The 20987-nt window shown below is 65.6% G+C and overlaps 1 protein-coding gene across 3 annotated transcripts in view; it reads left to right on the top strand.

The window, feature by feature from the left end:
• Positions 1–20987, top strand: part of LMBR1 (limb development membrane protein 1) — a 232682-nt gene that overhangs the window by 158860 nt on the left and 52835 nt on the right. The window contains exons 2-6 of one of the 3 annotated variants that reach the window (XM_056134845.1): positions 322–388; positions 6489–6561; positions 7578–7617; positions 8827–8966; positions 20724–20827. In XM_056134845.1, coding sequence (XP_055990820.1) covers positions 323–388; positions 6489–6561; positions 7578–7617; positions 8827–8966; positions 20724–20827 — 423 coding nt within the window. In that variant the 5' untranslated portion in view covers position 322. Of the gene's footprint in view, positions 1–321; positions 389–6488; positions 6562–7577; positions 7618–8826; positions 8967–20723; positions 20828–20987 lie in introns of those variants that run through there. The other 2 variants (XM_056134843.1, XM_056134844.1) reach the window with 2 other exon arrangements.

Here is a 20987-nt window from a genome sequence, read left to right as displayed (position 1 = left end):
AGCGCCGCTCCGTTCTAGCTCCGCCCCTCTGGAGCTGCACCTGCCCTAGCTCCGCCCCACACTAGTCCCGCCCCAGCCCTAGCCCCGCCCCGCCCCGCCCCAGCTTTGCCCCGTCGTAGCCCCGCCCCTCGCAAGCTCCGCCCCGCCCCGGCCCCGCCCCATCATAGCCCCGCCCCGCCCCCGCCCCACCCCTCCCGAGCGCCGGCCGGCCGGCGGGCCGTGACGCCACTCGCGCGCGCCGGCGCTCCCTGCTGACGCGCGCGCCCGGCCCCGCCCCCCGCGCGGCTTCCGGAGGCGGCCCAGGCGCGGCCCGGCGGGGAGGATGGACGCGCTGGACGAGGTGTCGGCGCGCGAGCAGCTCTTCCACAGCCAGGTCCGGGAGTCCACGGTGAGCCCGCCCGGCTGCTGTCCGGCCCCGGCCCTGTCCTGGCGCCCGCGCCCCCCCGTCGCCCCCGGCCCCGTCCCCCGGCCCCCGGCCCCGCCCCCGCCCCCGTCCCCGTCCCAGGCCCGTCCCTGCAGCCCCCCGGCCCCGCGCCCTCCTGCCGCCGCCGCCTCCGCCCCGCGCTGCCCCTTCGGCCCGCGTGGCCCCTGGCCGGCTCCTCTCCGCCCGCGTCCGGTCCCTGCGCTGCTGGGCGCCCCAAGGGCCGGGCGCCGGCCGCCCGCTGCTGGTGTCCCTCGCCCCTCGCCTCCCAGCCCCGGTGCCCGCCGGGCGCGCCTGTGGGCTGGCCCGTGGCTTGGGGGTGGGGGTCTGTGCCAGCCGCCCTGCAGCCTGTGGGCGTCCCGATTCCAGACCCCCTGCCCCCGAACCGGGTGCCTGGGAGCTGGTGGCAGCGCAGCCTGGGCAGCCTTCCCGGCCCATCAGGGTCACTCCTTGCGGGGGGTCACTGCTGCGGTGGGAAGTGGCTCCCAGGTGCCCCACCCTGGCTTGCACCCCGGATCTGCCACTCCCGGCTTCCCGCCGCTGTGCACCTCTGCCCCGTGTGCTCTGGTGTCATTGAGGGGCGGGGAGCCCAGTGGTCACTGAGGGGCGGGAGCCCGGTGGCCATTGAGGTTCGGGCGGCAGGGTCCGAGCCATCAGCCCTTGGCCAGTCCAGCCAGCTTCGTTGTGGCCGAGTGAGGGCGTCCCCTGCACCCGCTCGGAGATGTCCCGGGTCATGTCCCCGGGAAAGTGGTGACCAGCGCCCAGAGGACCACGCAGGGGCCACTGACCTGGCTCCACACTCGCTTTTCGCTTCGTGCTGCGGGGGGTGGGGTACTGGGACCACAGGAACCCCCGTCTGCTCTCGTCCCTGCTGCAGGGGACCCTGAGTGCGGGTGACGCTGCAGGTGACGCTGTGCGGGTGATACAGTGTGGGTGACGCCGTGCGGTGAGGCTGTCGAATGAGGCTGTGGGGTGGCGCTGTGCAGGTGACATCGTGCAGGTGAGGTTGTGCCGGTTCTGCCTCGTGGGTGACACAGTGTGGGTGAGGCTGTGCGGGTGAGGCTGTGTGGGTGGGAGAGGCTGTCGGGTGATGCTTAAAGGTGACACTGAGCGGGTGACAGTATGGGTGAGACTGTGTGGGGAGGCTGTCAGGTGACGCTTGCAGGTGACGCTGTGCGGCTGACACTGAGGGGAGGCTGTGCGGGGCTGACCTTCCCCGCCTTGCTCGCCTCGGCCGTCCCTTGGGCGGGCTGGTGAGTGCGTCCGTGTGGGCGCAGGCGCGGGGTGACCGGGCGAGGAGGTGCTGCCTAGACACGGGTCCCCGCCTGCACCCTCTGAGCGGGTGCGTGTTTCGCGTCTTTCCAGCACTCGCGCTTCCGTGCCCTGAGTCGCAGTAACAGTTCTGTGTCTGGGTGGGGCACGGCTGGCTCTGCGGAAGACGGCGTCTGCCTTCCTCTGGGGCGGAGCGGCTCCGGGCATCGCTGGGTGCTCCCGGCTCGACCGTGGAACGTCTGTGAAGTGGCCTGTGTCGTGGCGCCTGACGGGACCGTTGCATGCGAGGCCTGTGCTCCCTGAGCCGCAGCCTGGCCCCTCTGTGGCTTCCTCTGGAATCTGTGGGGGCCTCTTCTGCCCTCTGAGCGTCACCTGCACGGTGTCACCCACCGGCCCCTGCCACCGAAGCAACACGCTGGACCTTTGTCTCAGATTGGAGGGCTCCGTCGTGGGGTGTGGGCCCCGCTTGTGGTCCGTCGGACCCTCCGGACTCACCCGGGTTCTGCTCCGTCACCCCAGAAGCCGACTCAGAACCCCTGAGCTCCCCGAACTCCCCAGGGCCGTGCCCGGGGGGGGAGGGGTCCAGCGTGCCATTGGCCCCAGGGCCTGGCCCCTCGTGCCACCTCTGGCCTGGGCCATGAGTGTGACTCTCTCTCGGGCTTGGTGCTCGCTGAGTCCTCCGGGCCGCGTGGCTTGCCCACCGGATGCCGTGATCTTGGCTTCACCTTTTCCTTCCCGCTACACACTGTGCACGTGTGTGGACTGCGTGTGTCAGGCCCAGATCCGGGCCTCGGGCACGTTCTGACGGCTGTGCCCCTCCCTGGCCCACGGGTGTGCGCTTGTTCCACGGCGCTCAGCACTGGGCAGCAGACGGCGGCTCCTTCCACACGCTGGCCGTAGTTTCTCTCAACAGCGTCTTGTAGCCTTTGTGGGTCACACCCGGGATGCCCAGGGGTTCCTCCTGGCTCTGCACTCAGGAACTCCTCCTGGTGGTGCTCGGGGACCCTATGGGATGCGGGGATGGAACCCGGGTCGCCTGCCTGCAAGGCAAGCGCCTTCCCCGCTGTGCTCTTGCTCCAGCCCCCAGCATCGTGTAGCTTTCAGAGCGCGAGTTTTGGTCCTCTGCTGTTACGTTGCTGCTTTTTTTTTCTTTCTGGGTCACACCCGGCGATGCTCAGGGGCCACTCCTGGCTCTGCACTCAGGAATTACCACGGCGGTGCTCGGGGGACCATATGGGATGCTGGGAATCGAACCCGGGTCGGCTGCGTGCAAGGCCAACGCTCTACCCGCTGTGCTATCGCTCCAGCCCCAAATTGCTGCTTTTTGAAGGCGTTTTAACCGGAACTGCTTTTTCCCCTTCCCTCTCAGGGGCGTAGAGCTTATGTCGGACGCTCACGGATCCCTTTGGCTCCCGCTGCGGCTCGGCCGCGTCCACAGGGCCCGGAGCTGCTGGGTCGTGTCCCCCTGCACCCCGGCTCTCCATGCAGGCCTCCCGGCCACTCCGGGCCCCGCCCCGCGGTCACAGCGAACTCCGGTTCCCCGTGGAGTATGTGGAAATAGAAGCTCAGGTCTCGTCTCCTCAGGAACGCCCCTTGCCGTTCACTTGGCAGCCGCCAGTGCTTCCCGTCCAGCCCCCTGGCCTGGCCTGCGGGTCACCGGCCAAGGCCTTTGTGGTTTGTGGGTGATGCTGAGGGGGTCCCCGCCCCGCCCCGCCCCCCAGTCCCTCAGGAACATTCCCGAGCGGAGCGGAGCTGAAGGAACCCTACAGCGGGAAGCCCGGTCGTGTGGCCGAGCACTGTCTCGAGTCGCTGCGGGCTGGGGACGGGACGGAGCAAGGCCGCAGAGCTGCACGCTGCCCCGTGTGGGCCAGTGGCGTGGACGCCGCAGAACAGGAGCTTGGTGGAGGCTCCGGGGGGAAGAGCTTTGTGGTGGTTTGAGTCTTTTCTGAGTTTCGACCCCTCGTGCTTCTGCAAGACGTGACGTGGGCGGTTCCTGCCTCGCTCGGCCCGTGCTGGGCCGTGAGGGCCGTGACCGCCGCCCTGTCCCCCGAGCCCAGAGAGCCTTGGTGCTCCGAGACGTAGCACTAGTTGTAGCGTGTGGGGGTGGGAAGCCCACCGTAGGCCACCGTCCACTCCCACAGCCGCACCCACTGCTGCCCTGGTCAGGGGGCCAGAGACGACGCTGGGGGCCTGGCGGGGTGTCACTCACCACGTCCCTCCAGCTGGGCACGGAGGGCCGTGCCCCCAGGCGCCTGCTGGCCATGGGCAGCGTGTGCTTGGGCTTTCCAGGGGGTCCCACAGGGCATGGACAGCCCGGGAGCTGGGACAGCCTGGGGGCTGGGACAGTCCGGGGGCTGAGACAGTCCAGGGGCTGGGGCCGTCCGGGGGCAGGGCCGTCCAGAGGGTTCCTCTGCCTGGGCCCGCTGACACAGTCGAGAGGGGGTACTGGGGCACTTCCTGCATGCGTGCTTAAAGGAGGTCGAGTTCCAGGGGTGCCAATCATTTTTTGGAAGGGGATCGTTGGGCAGGAAGCAAGTTTGGGGGCTAAGACGGAGGCTCCCCAGAGACCCCATAGCCAGCAGGCGCCCCTGGGCCCATCAGCGTGTGCCTGGCCGTGCGGGTGGGCCTGCGGGGATGGCCTTGTCACCCCCCATGAGGGTCTACGCCAGGGAGCGGAGAGTGTGCGGCCCAGCTGGGGCCGCTGCCCGTGTGCATGGGGGCGCCCGCCCAGAGCCCCACTCAGCTCGTGGGAGGCAGGAAGCAGCCGTGCTGTGCGGGAGAGAGGTGGGCGCAGGGGGTCCCCCCTCATGGGGCGACGGGTGGGGACGCCCCTTCACGGGGTGACAGGTTCATGGGGGCCCCCCCACCGCAGCCTCCCCTGGCAGCCTTCTGGTTCCGTCAGGGCACAGTGGCTGTGGCCGCCGTGGGGTGCGGCGGGTGCGTGGGGTCCGTGTCTCGTGCCCTCGCCCTGTGGCCAGGCGGCGGCCCCCGCCCTTCCCCTCCGGAAGCTGCTTGTGTCCGTCTTCGTCGGTCATCGCTTGCGGGAGTTTGTCCGGAACGCTTCCGCGCGAGAAGTCAGATCTGCTCGAAGGAGCCACAGAGAACTTTCCGAGCGGAAGCCACTTGGCGACTGAGACCTGACGTCCTGTGGGCTGGTGGAAAGGGGGTGATGGGGCTCAGCACGGGGAGCTGGAAGCCCGAAGCTCTTGTCGCTTCTGGTGCCCGCCCCTCTTCCCCCTTCCCCTCCCCCTGCCCGGGCTCTCCCTGGGCCGCTGGCAGTGAGGCTCGAAGGCGCGTGTCATGACCGGGAAGGTCGCCCTGCTTGGTCTGTGGAGAGCAGCCGTGGCAGTGGCCACCCAGTCACTCTGCTGCCCAGGCCTCCCCCTGGGAGAAGCTCCGTGAAGGTGCCGGGACGGGGCTGGGCGGGACATGGAGCCCGGGGGCAGCGGCTGGCCCTGTCCCGAGCGCCTCTGCCTGGCGGTGGGCGTGGCGTGGGGAGGGACGTGGAGGGAGCACTGGAGGCCGCGTCTGCCCTGCGGTGGCTGCGGAGAGGGGGGCTGGCCGCGGGGTCCCTTTCTCGGGCCCTTGGCTCCCGCGCTGGTCCCGGTCCGCTGGGGTTCCAGCAGGGAGTGTCGTTTGTCGTCACGAAGCAGAGCACTCCCCGGGGTGGGCGAACGAGAACGTCCTGCTCTCACCGGGGCACCCGGCGCCAGCCCACCTGGCTGCTCGTCTCCGCGGTCTGCACCGGGACAGCTGGGACGGTGCCCCCCCCCCTCCCCGGGGGAGTAGCGAGGACGTTCCTTGATGTCCGGCAGGGTGGTCCTCAGTGCCGGGATGACTGACTGGTGGGGGAGCCACGCGGTGCCTGGGCTGAAGCCCCCGGCACACTGGCTGGGGGGGCATCCTCACTCGGGGGGCAGCACTCGCACCCCAGCCAGGCCCGGAACCAGGTGCGGGCTGGGGAGGCGGCTGGACTGTCCATCCCGGGTCCCGGTGCTTCTGGAGGTCGGAACCTCGTGGCCAGGACGGCAGGCGCCTGAGGCCAGTGGACGCGTGTTTCTAGGAGCCGCGGCCCACGAGGCTCTTGTTTCTCTGTCAGCACCGTCTGAAGGCGGTCATGGCCCACCGGGGCAGTGCGACAGACGGGACAGTCGTGGCTGCACGTCCAGCGTGCTGGGGACGGTGTCTCGTCACGATGTCTCCAGCACGCGGGGATGCAAAGTGACCGGGCGTGTCGGGGCGGGGAGGAGAGATGCTCGGGGCAGCCCATGTCCTGGGGGCTTGGTGGTGGCCGTGCAGTCCCCCCCCCCACCGCCAGGTCCTTGGGCTCAGCCCAGCGCCGTCTCCCTCCCGCTGACCGTCCAGACTTCCACCTTTCACCCTCTTCCCCGTGTCCCCTCTGCCCTGTCTGCCCGGCCAAGGTGGCAGGAAAGGGATTTACACGTTTTATTTTTAAACTATTTATCGGGCACTCGGGGCGGCTCCCCTGAGTGAGGTGTTCATCGCCTGCGCTGTGGCCCGTGGATGCGGGTGCCGGGGCCTCTGATGACCGCCCAAGGGGCCCGCAATGGCCCTGGCGCGTGGGGGTTTCTGGGCTCCCCAGTGAGAGCAGTGCCCGCCCTGGGCTGGGCCCGTGTTTTTCGAAAGGCTGCAGGGTGGGCCCCAGGCCGCGGGGACAGTGGGCGGTGGTGGCGCGGGGCCGTTCTGCCTCTGGTGGGCGAGCGTGGCTGTCGGGCCGCGGGTGGCACGGGCCGGGCGGGGAGGGGCCGCGTGCGAGGCTGTGCTCTCCCTGCAGATCTGCTTCCTGCTCTTCGCCGTCCTCTACGTCATCTCCTACTTCATCATCACGCGGTACAAGCGGAAATCAGGCAAGTGGCCACCTCGGGCTGGGCCTGCCCGCCCCTCTCCTCTCGCCCTCCCGGCCGGTCCTGCGGCAGGGGCTCCCCCAGGCCCTCGTCTGGGGGCTGCAGACACCCCCCCCCCCCACAGGCGCCCCGGCTGGGGGGGCGGCACGTGTCTTTTCAGACGGTTGCTACCCAGGGACAGACCCGCAGACGGGCCTCGTAGGGAAACGGGGACGAGGGCGGGACAGTCAGGAGTGAGCGCGGGGGCTGCTCTGGCCCACCGTGTCGGGGCACACAGGGACGTGGAGGCACGAAGCTCCCTCGGGCTGACGGCCGACCCCTGGGGCCTCAGTTCTCTGCCGACCCTCCGGCTGAGACGCTGCTGGGCAGCGGGCGGTCACGACGGTCACAGGCCAGTAATCCCGAATATCGCCCGGGCGGCCCAGCTGCCCCCTGCAGTGGGCGTGACCACATGAGGGGCTGCAGCAGCTCAGAAGGACCCAGAAAGCTCCACTCACCTCTGCCGGGCAGGGCGGCCCAGGGGCCCTCTCGGCCGTTCCCTGCGACACCCCCGGTGAGCTAGCCTGCTGGAGGGCACCCTCGGGCCTGCTCGCTTTCTCCATGGACGTTTGGAAGATTTTAATTTACGATGGAAGTTTTCACAAAAGAATCAGGTTGACTCGTTAACCAGAACAGCTTATTATGTCCTGTCTGATTTAAATTTGGGTTTGTGGGGCTGGAGCGATAGCACGGCGGGTAGGGCGTTTGCCTTGCACGCGGCTGACCCGGGTTCGATTCCCAGCACCTCATAGGGTCCCCCGAGCACTGCCAGGGGTAATTCCTGAGTGCAGAGCCAGGAGTAACCCCTGAGCATTGCCGGGTGTGACCCAAAAAGCAAAAAAGAAAAAAAAATAAATTTGGGTTTGTGCCGAAGTAAACGCTCTTAAAATCTTTTCTGTGCGTTGCTCCTTGAAATTTTTATTCTCAGACGTCAGTATTTTGTTTCATGATAAAAATATTAACATGTAACATTTTTGCAGATGAACACGAAGATGAAGACGCCATAGTCAACAGGATCTCGTATGTATTATCGTGTTGTCGTGGGGGCTGCAGCCCTGGTGCTCAGGGCTGACCGAGGGGTCACTCCTGGCGGGTTTGGGCCACACGGGACACGGGATTGAATGCAGGCAAGGCACACCCCTCCCCACCCCTTCCTGCGGTGCTCGCTCTGGCCCTGGACTTGGAACGTGTCTTAGGGCTCAGGTGTTTGCTTGCTTGTTTTCCCTCTGTCGCGTCTGCTCGTGACAGTGTGGACGCTCCTCCTGGGAGCGTGCAGTCAGGCCGCGGGGACCCTGTTCCCACACAGCCCTCGGGAGCCCGGGCAGGATGCCCCGAGGAGCTGGGCGCGGTGCCCCACGATGCGGAGTGTCCAGGGGGACCCTGAGATCTGCTCGACGGGTGCTGGGGGACGGGCCACGTGCCGGGTGTTCCAGAGCAGGACCGCCATGGCACCAGGCGCTCCCTGGGCGTCGTGTGACCCACCTCGAGGAGGCCGGAGCCCTGCCCTGGCCTGGCCGCCTGCTCCCCCCACCCCGCCCCTTCCTGGGCATCCGTGGCTCCTTCCCGCCCCCGCTCGTCCTTGCAGGAGTCCCCAGTGGGGCTGACGGCGGGGACCCTGGCCACATCTCTAGGCCTTGGGCGTCCCGTGGGTGGCAGGCCGGGCCTTGCTGCCGGTGAGAGGCTGGGAGCAGCCCGTCCCTTCCCCACACGGCGTCTTTGAGCCTTTCCTTCTGGAGCACTGTCCTGTGCCGGGGCTGCTGCCTGGGTGCCCCCCACCCCCCACAGTTGCCCCAGAAACTGCTCCCCACTGAGCTGGGGTAGGGCTGACGCCCAGGCCGCACTTCCGCCAGCTGCCACAAGAGGGCGCCGGCCCCCAGGCGGGAAGGCGCCAGGTTCCCGGCCCAGGGGCGCCCTCAGGGACCCCTTCCCCTCAGGGGAACTCGCCTGGAGCTGGACCACGGCCACCCACATCCCCCCTGGCCTGAGGGGGCGCCTGCCATGCTCGGGTCTGGTGCAGGCCACGGGCCCCTCGTGGCCCGAGGCTGCCCACAGCTCCAGCCGGGTCCTCAGCTCCCCAGGGTGCCGCCCCCCTCCCTCCCCGGGCGCCTCTGCGGGGTGGCGGAGGGTGGGGAGCCACCCCACACACCCCACACCAGGCCTGCCTGCCTGTCCTCTCTCACCTGCCCCCGCCCAGGCTGCCCGTGACGCCCTCCCCCCTGCCCCCCGCAGGCTGTTCCTCTGCACCTTCACGCTGGCGGTGTCGGCGGGCGCGGTCCTGCTGCTGCCGTTCTCCATCATCAGCAACGAGGTGCTGCTGTGCTTCCCGCAGAACTACTACATGCAGTGGCTCAACGGCTCCCTGATCCACGGTCAGTGCCCGCGCTCGCCCGCCCAGGTGCCTTTTCTTCTGCCCGAGCTGGCGGTCACTTGGTGCTCTCGGCTCTTGGGTTCGTTCTGTGATTCCGGCACCCGATCGTTTACGCGACGGCTGTTATGTCTCTCTCTGTTTTTTTTTTTTAAACGATTTATTTATTTATTTTGCTTTTTGGGTCACACCCGGCGATGCTCAGGGGTTCCTCCTGGCTCTGCACTCAGGGATCACCCCTGGTGGTACTCGGGGGGGACCCTGTGGGATGCTGGGAATCGAACCCGGGTCGGCCTTGTACAAGGCAGACGCCCTCCCCGCTGTGCTGTCGCTCCAGCCCCTCTCTCTCTGACTGCTTCTGTGATCAGGTTCTACATTCCTTTTTCTTTTTTCTCTTTTTCTTTGTTTGTTTGCGTTTGGGCCACACCCAGAGGTGCCCGGGGATCACTCCTGGGTCTGTGCTCAGAGACCGCTTGTGGCGGTGTTGGGGATCAAATGGGCTGTCAGGGGTTGAACCCGGGCGGGCCGTGTGCAAGGCATATGCCCTGTCTGCTGTACTATCTCTCCGGCCCCAGGTTTTACAGTGCTCTTTTTCCCCTCGTTTTTAAGGCTCTTTTGTTTATGCCTGACTGTCCCGCCCATCTGGAATGTAGGTAACTACATTTATTCTTCTCCCTGGTGTATAGCTAAAGAAATGTAAGTTTTCTGTGGGTTTGAGAAATAAGATCAGTATTATATGCAGTGTTTGAGCCGTGAACTCCTGGGACCCACATTGGCCAGAGTGTTGCTCTCTTGGGTGTGCTTTGGGGACGTGATGGGGTTGCCTGCAGGGGACCCCAGGGCATTCCCGCATCACATGCTGTTTCCCGTGGACCCTCGTGAGCCCCCTGTGGTCGTGTTTCCTGTGGACCCTCATGCGGTCCCTGATGTAAGTTCCCCGTGGCTCTGCCGTGTCCGGCCTTCAGGTAGTGCTGTCCTGGTCTCCCAGCCACTGTGGACTCCCTGATCTCCGTGTTCCATCGTTCATCCTGGGCTGTGCAGACAGGTTGTCGTCTCAGGTGGTGGCAAGACCATGGGGCTGCTTGGTGGGGCTCTGCTGGGCTCCGCCGTGTGCCCGCTGAGGCGGGAGGCTGGGATGTGCAGCTCCCTGGCTGGGAGGAGGGTTCCCCCTCACGTTCATGTTTCGCGCCTGTGCCAGTTCTGCAGTGACACACGTGTTGCGTTATACAAGCCAACCGTTGCGTGACATCAAAGACCCCACAACCTGCCGGTGAAGCTTTTCTGTGCTTCTCTCTCTAGGGGGCAGGCGACCCGAGTGATTCTGATTCTGCACTCGGCGCTCGCTGCCGCAGAGCCTGTCTGGGCCCCTCCCGCCGGGCTCTGCGCGAGCTGAGTCCCTCTCGGCTCGGGTCAGAGCGGCAGCTCCTTGCGGCCCCGGAGTGCCAGCGGGTCCTGAACCAATTCTGTCGCTTTGACAGTCGCCGAATGTGGCCCAGCTGTTTCCCTTTCCTTCTGTGGATGGTCGTCCTGTGCCCGTTGGGGCCGGTCCTGTGCCGGGACGGATGGATGGTGCCCGCAGAGGGAGCGGCCGTGCCCGCAGCAGGCGACTCCTGAGTTCTTTGTGTGGTGAAGCCCTCGCCAGCCTCTCGGCACTGGTGCGGCGGTTGGGGATGTCGCGGCGCCCCAGCAGGTGGAGCCAGACGCCAGCCTTCCCGCGCGCAGGCTCACCTGGCTTCAGGCGTCTTCGCCGCTAGCTCGGCCCCAGAGGCCTCCTGTCCTGAAGGTCGCCGCGGTCAGCGGGTTTTGGAAGCCCCGAAGTCCCTGGATTCCTAGGGTTCTGCTGCTTTATCGCAGCTGGTTCTTGTAGCTTTCTGAATGAAGCAGAGAAATCTAGTATTTTGCAGATGAGCACGTAAAAATACACAATACAATGTTCGTGTGTGTGAATATTTAAGAGTTAGCCGTGTTCTCATTTTTAATTCAGAAAATCCTAAATCAGAATAACAGTTAGTTATGTTAAGGGATAATTAGATGCACGTACATCCACTGTCTGTCACTGTCCTCCTGTTATCGACTTGCTCGAGTGGGCACCAGCAGCATCTCCATTGTGAGGCTTCTTGTTACTGTTCTCGGCACATCGAATACGCCATGGGGAGCTTGCCAGGCTCTGCCGTGCGGGCGGGATAATCTCAGTAGCTTGCCGGGCTCTCCGAGAGGGATGGAGGAATCGAACCCGGGTCGGCCACGTGCAGGGCAAATGCCCTCCCCGCTGTGCTATCGCTCCAGCACGTATATGATCATGTTAAAGGCAAAACCAAAATTTTTTTTTCTTTTTGGGTTACACCCGGCGATGCCCAGGGGTTCCTCCTGGCTCTGCACTCAGGAATGACTCCTGGCGGTGCTCAGGGGACCCTATGGGGTGCTGGGAATCGAACTCAGTTGGGCCGCGTGCAAGGAAAGCACCCTCCCCACTGCGCTATCGCTCCAGCCCCAAAACCAAGATATTTTGGCACTAAAGTCGGCCGTTTGTTTCGCAAAATTGCGGATATGATTACTCCTTGGGAAGGTACATTTGGTAAGTTATTTGTCACCGTTCTGAGTCCAGTCCACGCCCAGAGGTCTCAGGGCCGAGACCCGACCTTGTGCTCAGGGACCTGGGGGTGGAGCTGGGCTGGTGGGCGCCAGACAAGCCCCCGAAGCCCCATTTGTCTCCTTCCATTGTTGTTTTTCTCGTTTTTTCTCTTTCTTTTTTTTCTTTCCTCACATGGGCTGGAGCGATAGCACAGCGGGTAGGGCGTTTGCCTTGCACGTGGCCGACCCGGGTTCGATTCCTCCGCCCCTCTGGGAGAGCCCGGCAAGCTACCGAGAGTATCTCGCCCACACAGCAAAGCCTGGCAAGCTCCCCGTGAAGTATTCAAGATGCCAAACACAGTAACAAGTCTCACAATGTTACTGGGCCACTCGAGCAAATCGATGAACAATGGGACTTGTTTGTGACAGTGGCATGTTTGACGTTCTTCTTGTAACGTGAACTTTTTGTTTATTGCAAATGAGATCATTAGTAGCTCAAGTCTGAAACTTTCGCTTTCATAATATCTGACTTAAATTTTTTTTTTTTTTGGTTTTGGGCTACACCCGGCTGTGCTCAGAGCTGACTCCTGGGTCTGCACTTGGGGGTCTCCTGGCAGTTGGGGGCCGTATGGGGTGCCGGGGACCGAGCCCAGGGGGCCGTGTGCAAGGCAGACCCCTACCTGCTGTGCCATCTCTCTGGCTGCGAAGCTTCAACTTAAAAAATATTTCTAGGGGCTGGAGAGAGAGTGCAGTAGGTAAGGCTCTTGTCTGCGTGTAGCTGATCTGGGCACCCCAGATGGTCCCCCAGGCCCGTCAGGGTGATTCCCGAGTGCAGACCCAGGAGTGAGCCTCGAGCATTGCTGAGCGTGGCCCAGAAACAGAGAGGGAGGGAGAGTGGGGCAGAGAGAGAGAGAGAGAGAGAGAGAGATCAGAGATTAGATATCTGTAAAAATGACGTTCAAAGTTTATTTAAAACATCGAATCACCTTGACTTACAGCAGGGTGCCAGTTCCATCACCCCCCCCCCCCCCCCCCGTGTGCCCGGGGCCCCCTCCCGGGCGAGCTCCCTGCTAGGACCGGGTCTCCTGCCCTTGGCATTGATCTCTTAGATTCTGACGGAGATGTTTGACCCGCTCGGAGGGTGTGACTGTCGCTCTCAGGTCTTGGTGTCAAGTGGGCGTTTCGTTTTGTTTTGGGGCCACACCCGGCCGTGCTCAGGGGTCAGTCCTGGCTCTGCTCTCAGGGGTCACTCCTGGTGGGGCTTGGGGGACCGTCTGGGGTGCGGGGTTGGAACCCAGGTGAGCCGCGTGTGGGTGAGCGCCCGCCCTGCTGTATTTGGTTCCGGCCCACAGGTGACCGTTGGCAGAGCAGACTGGCGGCTCTCGGTCACTCTGTCTCCCGCCCTGTGGCCGTCGGACCCACAAGCAGACCAGGCTCCTGGACGAGGGGGGGTGCGGAGGCTCAGGTGACTCCTGTCAGAGGCCGGAGTCCACGTGTCCAGCATGCAGAGGTCCTGGGTTTGACCCCAAGGCCGCAGGCCGCCCCCGCACTGCTGGCCTGCGCCCCGAGAGTGCCCCTGGCGCTGCCCGCCATTTAAACCACATCACGGATGAAACTCCGAGTACCTGAACGGACCCCTGGGTGTTCATACTGAGAGATGCACCTCAGCGAGGGTCCCCTAAGCTTCAGGGCACGGGGCCGCGGGCACCCGACACCGGCTCTGTGGCGCGGCCGTGATGTTCCTCGCGGGCCGGTGCTCTGTCCGAGCCGGTTCTCTCTGCCGGCGCGTGGCCTTCCCGGGGCTGGGCAGGACTCCCCGCCTCTGGACGAGAGTTTGCGGCTCGCGCTGCCGGAAAGGGGCCCGTGTGCCGGGAGCAGCCTGGGGGCCGCGCGGCGGAAAGGCGTCCCGGGCCCCGGTCACGAGAGCCGAGGGACCCCGCCCCACGGCCAGAGTCGGGGGCCGGGTGCTGAGGGACCCGCCCCACTGTCGTGTCGGGGGGACAGAGTGCTTGGGAGAGGCGTCCCCAGCAGCTGCCCCAGGGAGCCCCCTGTCCCCTGAGCTGGACTTGGCGCCCCGCTCTGTCTCCAGCGGCTCTGGCCTCTGTGGAGCCTTCGCGAGGGTCTCGGGACAGGTCGTGGCGCACGGGGAGGCAGAGCGTTGGGGTTTGCGAAGGGGCTGACTCTTGGCCTGTCTGTGGCTCTCGCCTCGGTGGCACGGGGAAGGCCGTCCTGGGGCTGCTCCCTCATGTGGCTGTTCCCGTGGCCACGTCCGGCCACTGGGCTTCGGGGCTTCTCCTGCTCTGTGCTCGGGTGTCGCTCTGGGGGGGGGGCATCTGCAGGGAAATAGACTGAGCCCCCGTTCTCCCCTAGGGCGGAGGCGAGGGGACACACACGCTCACCGGGTGGCAGCCACCGTGTTCCTCCCCGGCCTCGGGGGCGGTCACCCAGGGGCACTTCTGGAGGGCCCTGCCCCAAGTGTCTCACGTGGCTTCTCTGAAGGGCTGTAGCCACACCTCACTGCTGGGGGGTGTTCCTGCCCTTGCGGCCTCCCCGTTGGGCTTGGTAGTCGTGGGGAGGGGGCGCCGTCTGCACATGGGGTCGAGGACAGAGACGCTACCCCCTAGGCCTCAGTGTGGAGAGACGCTGGTGCCTTGGGGCCATTTCAGCTGTTCTGCTCGGCTCTTTGTCCAGTGTGTGGGTCTCTGGAGGAGACGCGGGACCCTCTTTCCACTGACCCCACCTTCCTTGCGGTCTGCGCGAAGCCGGGGGGTCCGGAGGGGCAGGCAGTGGCCGTGCACATGGCCCGCCAGGTCTAAGCCTAGACCTCACGCAGGGCGGCCCTGAGCACAGAGTGAGGAGCGCGCCTGCCCCCAGCCCCACACGTGGTCTCAGGTCTGACCCCGACTGACAGGCCTCCAGTTCCCTGAGTGCAGAGCCGGGACTCAGCCTGGAGCGTCGCCCGCCGTGGCCCCAAACCCAGACCCCAAACTCAGAAAAAATCAAACCCTACAACAAACCCCAGAAAACCAAAAAAAAAAAATCCCCCAAGACCCCCCCCCCAAGAGCAACAACAAAATAAGTGAGTGGAAACGGTGCGGGGGTGGGAGAGAGGGTCGGAGGGTCAGCGCGTGCTGTGGCGGGCACCCCGTCCCACAGTCCCAGCTGGGAGGACAGCAGGAGGGCCAGGTGGGGTCCCGGCTGCGGTTGGTCCTGCTGGGCCGTGTGGTCAGGGACCTCGGGAAGTGTCTGCAGGAGGGGCCAGCGGCTGTCCCTGCAGGGAGGGAGGAGCTGGCGGGACCGGGGAGGGAGAGGGGCTCGTGCAGGTGTCCAGCTCTGCTCCCGCGCTGCCTTTGCTCAGGAAAAGGCTCCGCTTCCCAGAGAATTCTCTGGCCTTAGACTTGGCTTTCAATGGAGGAGCTGGTGTGTCCAGGGCCCATGCGGGACGCTGGCCCCGGCCAGGGCCAGGACTCGGCTGTCCTTGCGGAGTTCTTCCTCCCGCGAGCACTGGCCAGAGAATGCCCCAGCACCCTCGCGCAGGACTCTCGGACGTGGCCTTCGCAGGTGTCCTTGCTCCCGGCACGGCCTCTGCAGTGGCCTGTGTCCAGAGGAGCAGGGGTCGGTGATGTGCTGGGGTCTCAGTCAGAGGTCAGCGCCATGGCTCATAGCCCAGGGCGGCTGCTGACATCGGCTCTTGGCTCTGTGTACCCAGAACTGGGGGAGAGAGGCGTAGGCAGGAAATGAGAAAAGACTCGGACCCTCGCGGGAGGACGGGCCCCCGGGCAGACCCGGACGCTGTGCCAGTGTCCCCCAGACGAGGCAACGCAGACACAGTCGCTGATCGCCCACTCGGCAGTGTGCACCCGCCGGCCAAGGGGATCTTACTCTCCAAAGCAGCAGGGAGAGTTTGGGCAGCCCCCGTGGACGGCGGTGGCTTTCCGGTGTCATGTCAGTCGGCGTTCTCGGGGTCAGCATGCTGACCTCCCAGGAAGGCTGGACCTGCCGATGGGCACCTGCAGGCAGACGGGGCCGGCTAGGGCGTGTGGTCACCTCAGAAGTGACCCTGACACCGCACGCCTAGAGGTAACGGGTGCACCAGAGAAATAAAATAGATTCATGAAGTCGTAGTGGATCCCAGAGCCCAGAGAAAAAGAAGAGAAAGGGACGAGAACGGGGTCAGTGGAAAGCAGAGCAGGGAGCAGACTTCTGCCGCCTGATAGTGTCCGTGAACGCAAATGGCCCGTGACCCTGACCCAAAGGCACAGGCTCAGCGTGGCCCAGGGGCTCCGTGTGGAGCCTCCCTGCGCGCAGACGGGCCTGGGGTGAGAGGATGGCTGGGTGCCCGCAGAGCTGAGATGCGACCAGAGAAGATGGTCGAGTCTGATAAAGGGAAACGTGATTGGTCACACACGTGCACACACACACACAGTGACGTGCGGACCAGAGCGAGAGCACAGTGGGGAGGGTTTGCCCTGCACGTGGCCCCCCCAAGGGCCCTCTGAGCTCTGGAAGGTCCCTGGGAGCAGAGCCAAGAGTAACCCCCGGGCGCTGCCGGGTGTGGCCCAGAAACCGAGTCCCCCCCACCCAAAGCAAACACAGATCAACCGAACACCCCGCAGAGCACAGCAGGCCTGTCACGAGCGTGAAGCAGAACCTGGCGGGCACAGAAGGGTTAAGAGCCCGAATCCGAGCCGCATTCGGACGTATCAGCAGCCCTTGCCGGCGATCGGTGGGGGGTGGACGGGGCAGGCGTGCGGCTGGACTCGGGGGGCCCTGGGTCTGCCCGCCGGAGCGGAACGGGCTTCTCTCAGGCACCCGGGAAGGCTTGCCCAGAGCGCCTTCAGCCAGGCTGGGTCTTCAGGAGGATTCGAAGCACAGGTTTCCAGACGACAGTGAGATGAAGTGGAAACCGGCGACAGACTCACAGCCGGAAAGTCCCTTGAGCGTTTGATGACAGAGTACGCACTTTCTAGTAATTCAGGAGTTGAGAAACCCCAGAAGGGAAACTGGAAGCCCTGTGAACCGAGCGGAAAATAAAACATTAACCAACCCATGTGCCGGCTGCTGCTGCTGAGTGAGGTCTGTGAGGGTCTCAGTTGTCTGGAGAGCAGGGAGCGGGTCTGTTAGCTTCCCACTGCCCACCATGGGCGGCCGAGTCTGTGTCGGCAGGGACGGAGTCAGTGGAACAGCAAACAAACGCACCAGACCAGAGCTGGCCTGCAGTTGGCCTGATGGTCCGCACAGGAGCCTGATGACCGGTGAGGAGAGCAGGGCCGGGCAGGGCTGGCTGCCTCGTGGCCACCTGCTGACCAGCTCAGAGAAATGGGGAACACTGCGGAAGTCACCAGTGTCCGAGGCCCCCGGGAACGTGTCACCAGCCGGTCAGGTCATGGGACTTGGTTGTCGGAGGCACCAAGAGTGTGAGGGGGAAATGGCGGCATCCCGGGGCCTGCCTGGTGGCCAGCAGGGCCCGACCCTGCTGACTCTCCTCGCGTTTCAGCAGAGCCCACGCTGCTTTGGGAGGGAGACGCAGCCTTTGGGAACGACCCAGGAGGGGCCCATCCCTGACCGTCTCTGCGTGCGGCGAAGCCAGAGGAAGACCTTCCACGGGCCCGAGAGATGGAGCCTGGGTTGGCGCTTGCCTGGCCCACGGCCCACCCGGTTCCCCGTGTGCCTGTCAGGAGCCAGCCCTGAGCGAAGCAGACCGCCTGAGAACGCAGCTACCGCCACCCGCAGGTGGCATCCCGGCACGGGGGAGGCTGGACGCTTCCCTCCCGGCCTCCTCAGAGGGGTGAGAGCCCCAGGCGAGGAGCAGGCTGGGGCTTCCGTCACAGCCAGAGCCTCGTCTCCACGGGAGTCGGGGGCGGTGTTTTGCGGAAAAGCCACTTTGAACCAGTGAGTCGCCAGGTCCGCGTGCTGGGCCAGCCGTCCGCCGTCTGCTGGCACTGGGCTGACCCGCAGCAGCCGCGGGAGTCCCGAGGCCGTGTCCTCAGCTGGGCCCACGGAACGTTCCTTGGTGTCCAGGAGACAGCAGAGGAGGCGCACGCGTGGGAACCGAAGCCCAGCGCGGGACACGGAGCGGCGGGGCCGGTGTGCACGGCCCGTGGCCATGCAGCACGGACAGGAGGCGTCCATGGCGTGGAGGGGCAGCGGCACAGAGACGCAAGGCCTGCTGACACCATTCGCGGGGAGGGGGCCGCGGGGCAGCGGCCCGAGGGGAAGTTCTGGTTTGGTTCGTTTGTTTGCTCTTGGGCCCCACTTGGCCGTGTCAGGGGACCACGTGGGGTGCCGGGATTGCGCCCGGGTGGGCTGCGTGCAGGCAGGTGCCCTCCCCGCGGTGCCGCCGCCCGAAGGAAGGTTCTAGGGCGGGCCGTGTGGACACAGCAGGCCAAGGACTGGGCCTGCTCTGAGCTGGTCAAGATGTGCGGCGTCTAGCACGTGACCCAGAGTCGGATTCTTTGCTCCGAAGGGGTCGCAGTTAGGGGCAGGAGAGGCCAAACCCCGGGGGGCGTGGGAGAGCAGGAGGGCGGGCGGCCATGGTGGCCCCTGTGGGAGCTGTGGGTGCGGAGGCTGTGGGAGACGTCGCGTCCTACGTACCCCGGGAGGAGCGGGCGGGAGTGGAGTGGGAGCCGCCACAGCCCTGGGCCCCGAGTCGCGTGTCCCGGAGCAGCCGAAACAGCCCCGAGGGTGGCAGACCCCCGGGATCACCGCAGTGCCCAGCAAAAGGCGGCGAGTCAGACCCGTCGGAACCTGCTGAGATGCTTCAGAGCGTCGAGCATCACCCTGGCAGCTCCCGACAGTGGCTGACGGCCTCCAGCCCCGTGACCAGCGGCAGGGTTGGCCCAGGGGAGAGTGCCCGGGCGCGGTGCTCGGTGGGCACGGCAGCTGCTATGCTGGCGGCCGGGTGGGGGACCCGGGCCCTGGGTGGGGGCAGTGCCCTGAGCCCGCGCTGCTGCAGGCCGGCCGACGTGCGGCTCCGCGGAGCTGCTGACAGGGTGCGTCTGACTTCCCGTCGGCTCAGTGTCGGCGGCAGAGACCTGAGACTCCCCTTTCCCCGGCCCGTCCGGACGGGCTTCGCAGGGCTCGGGCGAGCACTGCAGAGACGCGGCTCCTGAGCAGCTCGCCTGCTCCTGTCCTGGCCGCCTCCCGCGGGGGGCCGGTGTCTAGCGCCCTCTGTGGGTGTTCATGAGGCGGCCGGCGGGGGTCTTGCTCCAAGTATGCTCTTCCCGTGCTGGGACGTGTTTGAGGGGACCAAAGCCAGATGCACAAACGAATTTTTTTGCTGAGTTTATGCTTTTCTTAAACACAAACTCTCTGTCGCGGGCAGTGTCCTGTCCTGCTGCACGTCAGAGAGCGGCACGCGGCCTGGGGTCTGTTGCCAGTGGGCAGCGGTGCCCCGGGAAGCCCTCCCTCCGTCCTGAGACACGCAGAGCTGCCTGATGCCGCCGGCCTGAGTGGGCTCTGGGGCACTCACGCAGGTGCTGCCGCTCTGCAGGGAGGGCCGGGGGAGTGGACACCGGCAGACCGGCGGTCACCCGCCCCCACCTGGAGCAGCCTGGGCGCTGTTAGGGTCCGCGATTGATAATCTCCCCTCTCCCAACCACACACAGAGTCCAGCCAGTAAAGCAAAACACGAGCGGAGTCTATTCAAGCCATCTAGCTGGGGTCAAGCTCCTAGGCACCCAGGCCACGAAGCAAGACCCCGAGCAAGGGAGAAGCTGCGATTTTACAGTCCGTGTGTGCGCCATAGCCCACGCTTACAGTTTCAAAGAGAGAGAGAGTGAAAATACAAGATCCAGCCTGCTTTCAAACAGTACAGTGGGAGCCGTTACGGACAGGCCGTCTTATCCTGATAATTTCCCGGCCATTCTGGCAGCTGCTCCCTCCTCCCCTGCTCCCATCCGGGCGGTTTCTGGGAACCAGGGCCGAGCTATCAGCGCGGGGGAAGAAGCAGGATTCTGAGAACCAAGACCGAGTTTTCGGCCCAGATGTCCTTTTTTTGCAGGTGGCCGGGGGTGGGGGGGACGGGAGCAGAATTCCGAGAAAGCCAAAACAGGGGTATGGAGCAGGGGCTATAAAAACGGAGTCTGCTACGGAGTCCGTCTTCTCCCGCTCCATACCCAACAGGCTCCGTGCCCAACACCCACTCGGGGTGTCTGCACCTGCTGGCCGGGGCGGCACAGCCACAGGGACCTGCTGGTAGCTCCTGGGCAGGTGGCCGCTGGCAGGCGGATTCCTAGAGGTGAAGAAACGGGATGCAGCGGGTGACACCTTTCTCCTTATGCTGGGGAGGGGAGGAGCCTTTCAGAACCACCGTCACCTCAAACGGTCTCACCCAGTGGCCAGAGAACCTTGTTTTCCTCCAGTCTTAACGCGTTACCCCAAGGGAACTGCACGGTCAGGTCTGACTCCGTCTCGATCCTGAGCAAGAGACGGTGCGTGCTGCGGGTCCCGGTGACTGCAGACAGCCGCACGTGGCACGCGGCCGCTCCTCGGACTCCTTGTGCCGGAAACGGGCCTGGTAAGAGGCTCTTGGGCGCCGCGGCGGCCGTCTGTTGGGCCCGAGCTCTCAGCCGTGGCCGTTGCACGTGTGGGGTTGGGCCAGGTGGTCCTGGTGGGCCCAAGTCTCTCCGCTTTCTTTGCTGTCGGTCTCGGCTGACCTGTGTGTTTTTCCCAGAGCCCGTGCCCGGGGAGGGTGGCGTGGCCCTCACGACCCTCTCTCCTTCCCGGGAGGGGACCTCTCTGTGTTGGCTCGTCTGCCGTCTAGAAAGTTCTGCAGGCAGCTCTGTCCCGCTGTGCTGTGCGGGCTGGGGGGAAGGAGCCTCGGTGTAGGATTTCTGGGGGACGCGGGACGGGGCTGGGCGGTGCAGGGCAGAGGCGGGTGGGGTGGCTGGCACAGGGGTGGAGCTGATCGCCCCGGCGGGGGCTCAGGAGACGGCCCCCCCCATGCCGAACGGCTCCTCCAGCCTCAGCTCTGCTCGTGGCCAAGCGCCTCCACCGAGACCTGGGCGTCCGTCTAAAGACTGAGGACCCCTTCGCTGCGGGGGGCCGGTCACTCGCAGAGGCTTCGGAGACACGGTCAGCACCTCCTTCCAGGTGTCGGCCCTTGGCCTGGGCCCCGGGCGGGGGTCCCACGCAGAGCCGAGTGGGCGGCCCCAGGGCTGCGGCGTGACCCCCCTCCCGCTCTCCGCAGGGCTGTGGAACCTCGCGTCGCTCCTCTCCAACCTCTGCTTGTTTGTGCTGATGCCCTTCGCCTTCTTCTTCCTGGAGTCGGAAGGTTTCGCCGGCCTGAAGAAGGTGAGTGTGTCGGACTTTGGAATCGCGTGTGTTGCACGAGGACGCGGGGAGGAGCCCGTTTGGTGCTGGAGAGGGTCCGCGTGGGCGGCCGTCGAACGGGGCTGAGGGCGGAGGCGCCCGGTGGCTCGGCCGACTCTGGCACGGCCTCCGCGCCCCCTGG

This window comes from Sorex fumeus, unplaced genomic scaffold, assembly GCF_029834395.1.
Source record: "Sorex fumeus unplaced genomic scaffold, SorFum_2.1 ptg000107l, whole genome shotgun sequence".
Classification (NCBI taxonomy): Eukaryota; Metazoa; Chordata; class Mammalia; order Eulipotyphla; family Soricidae; genus Sorex; species Sorex fumeus.
This window is presented reverse-complemented; position numbering and strand designations above follow the sequence as displayed.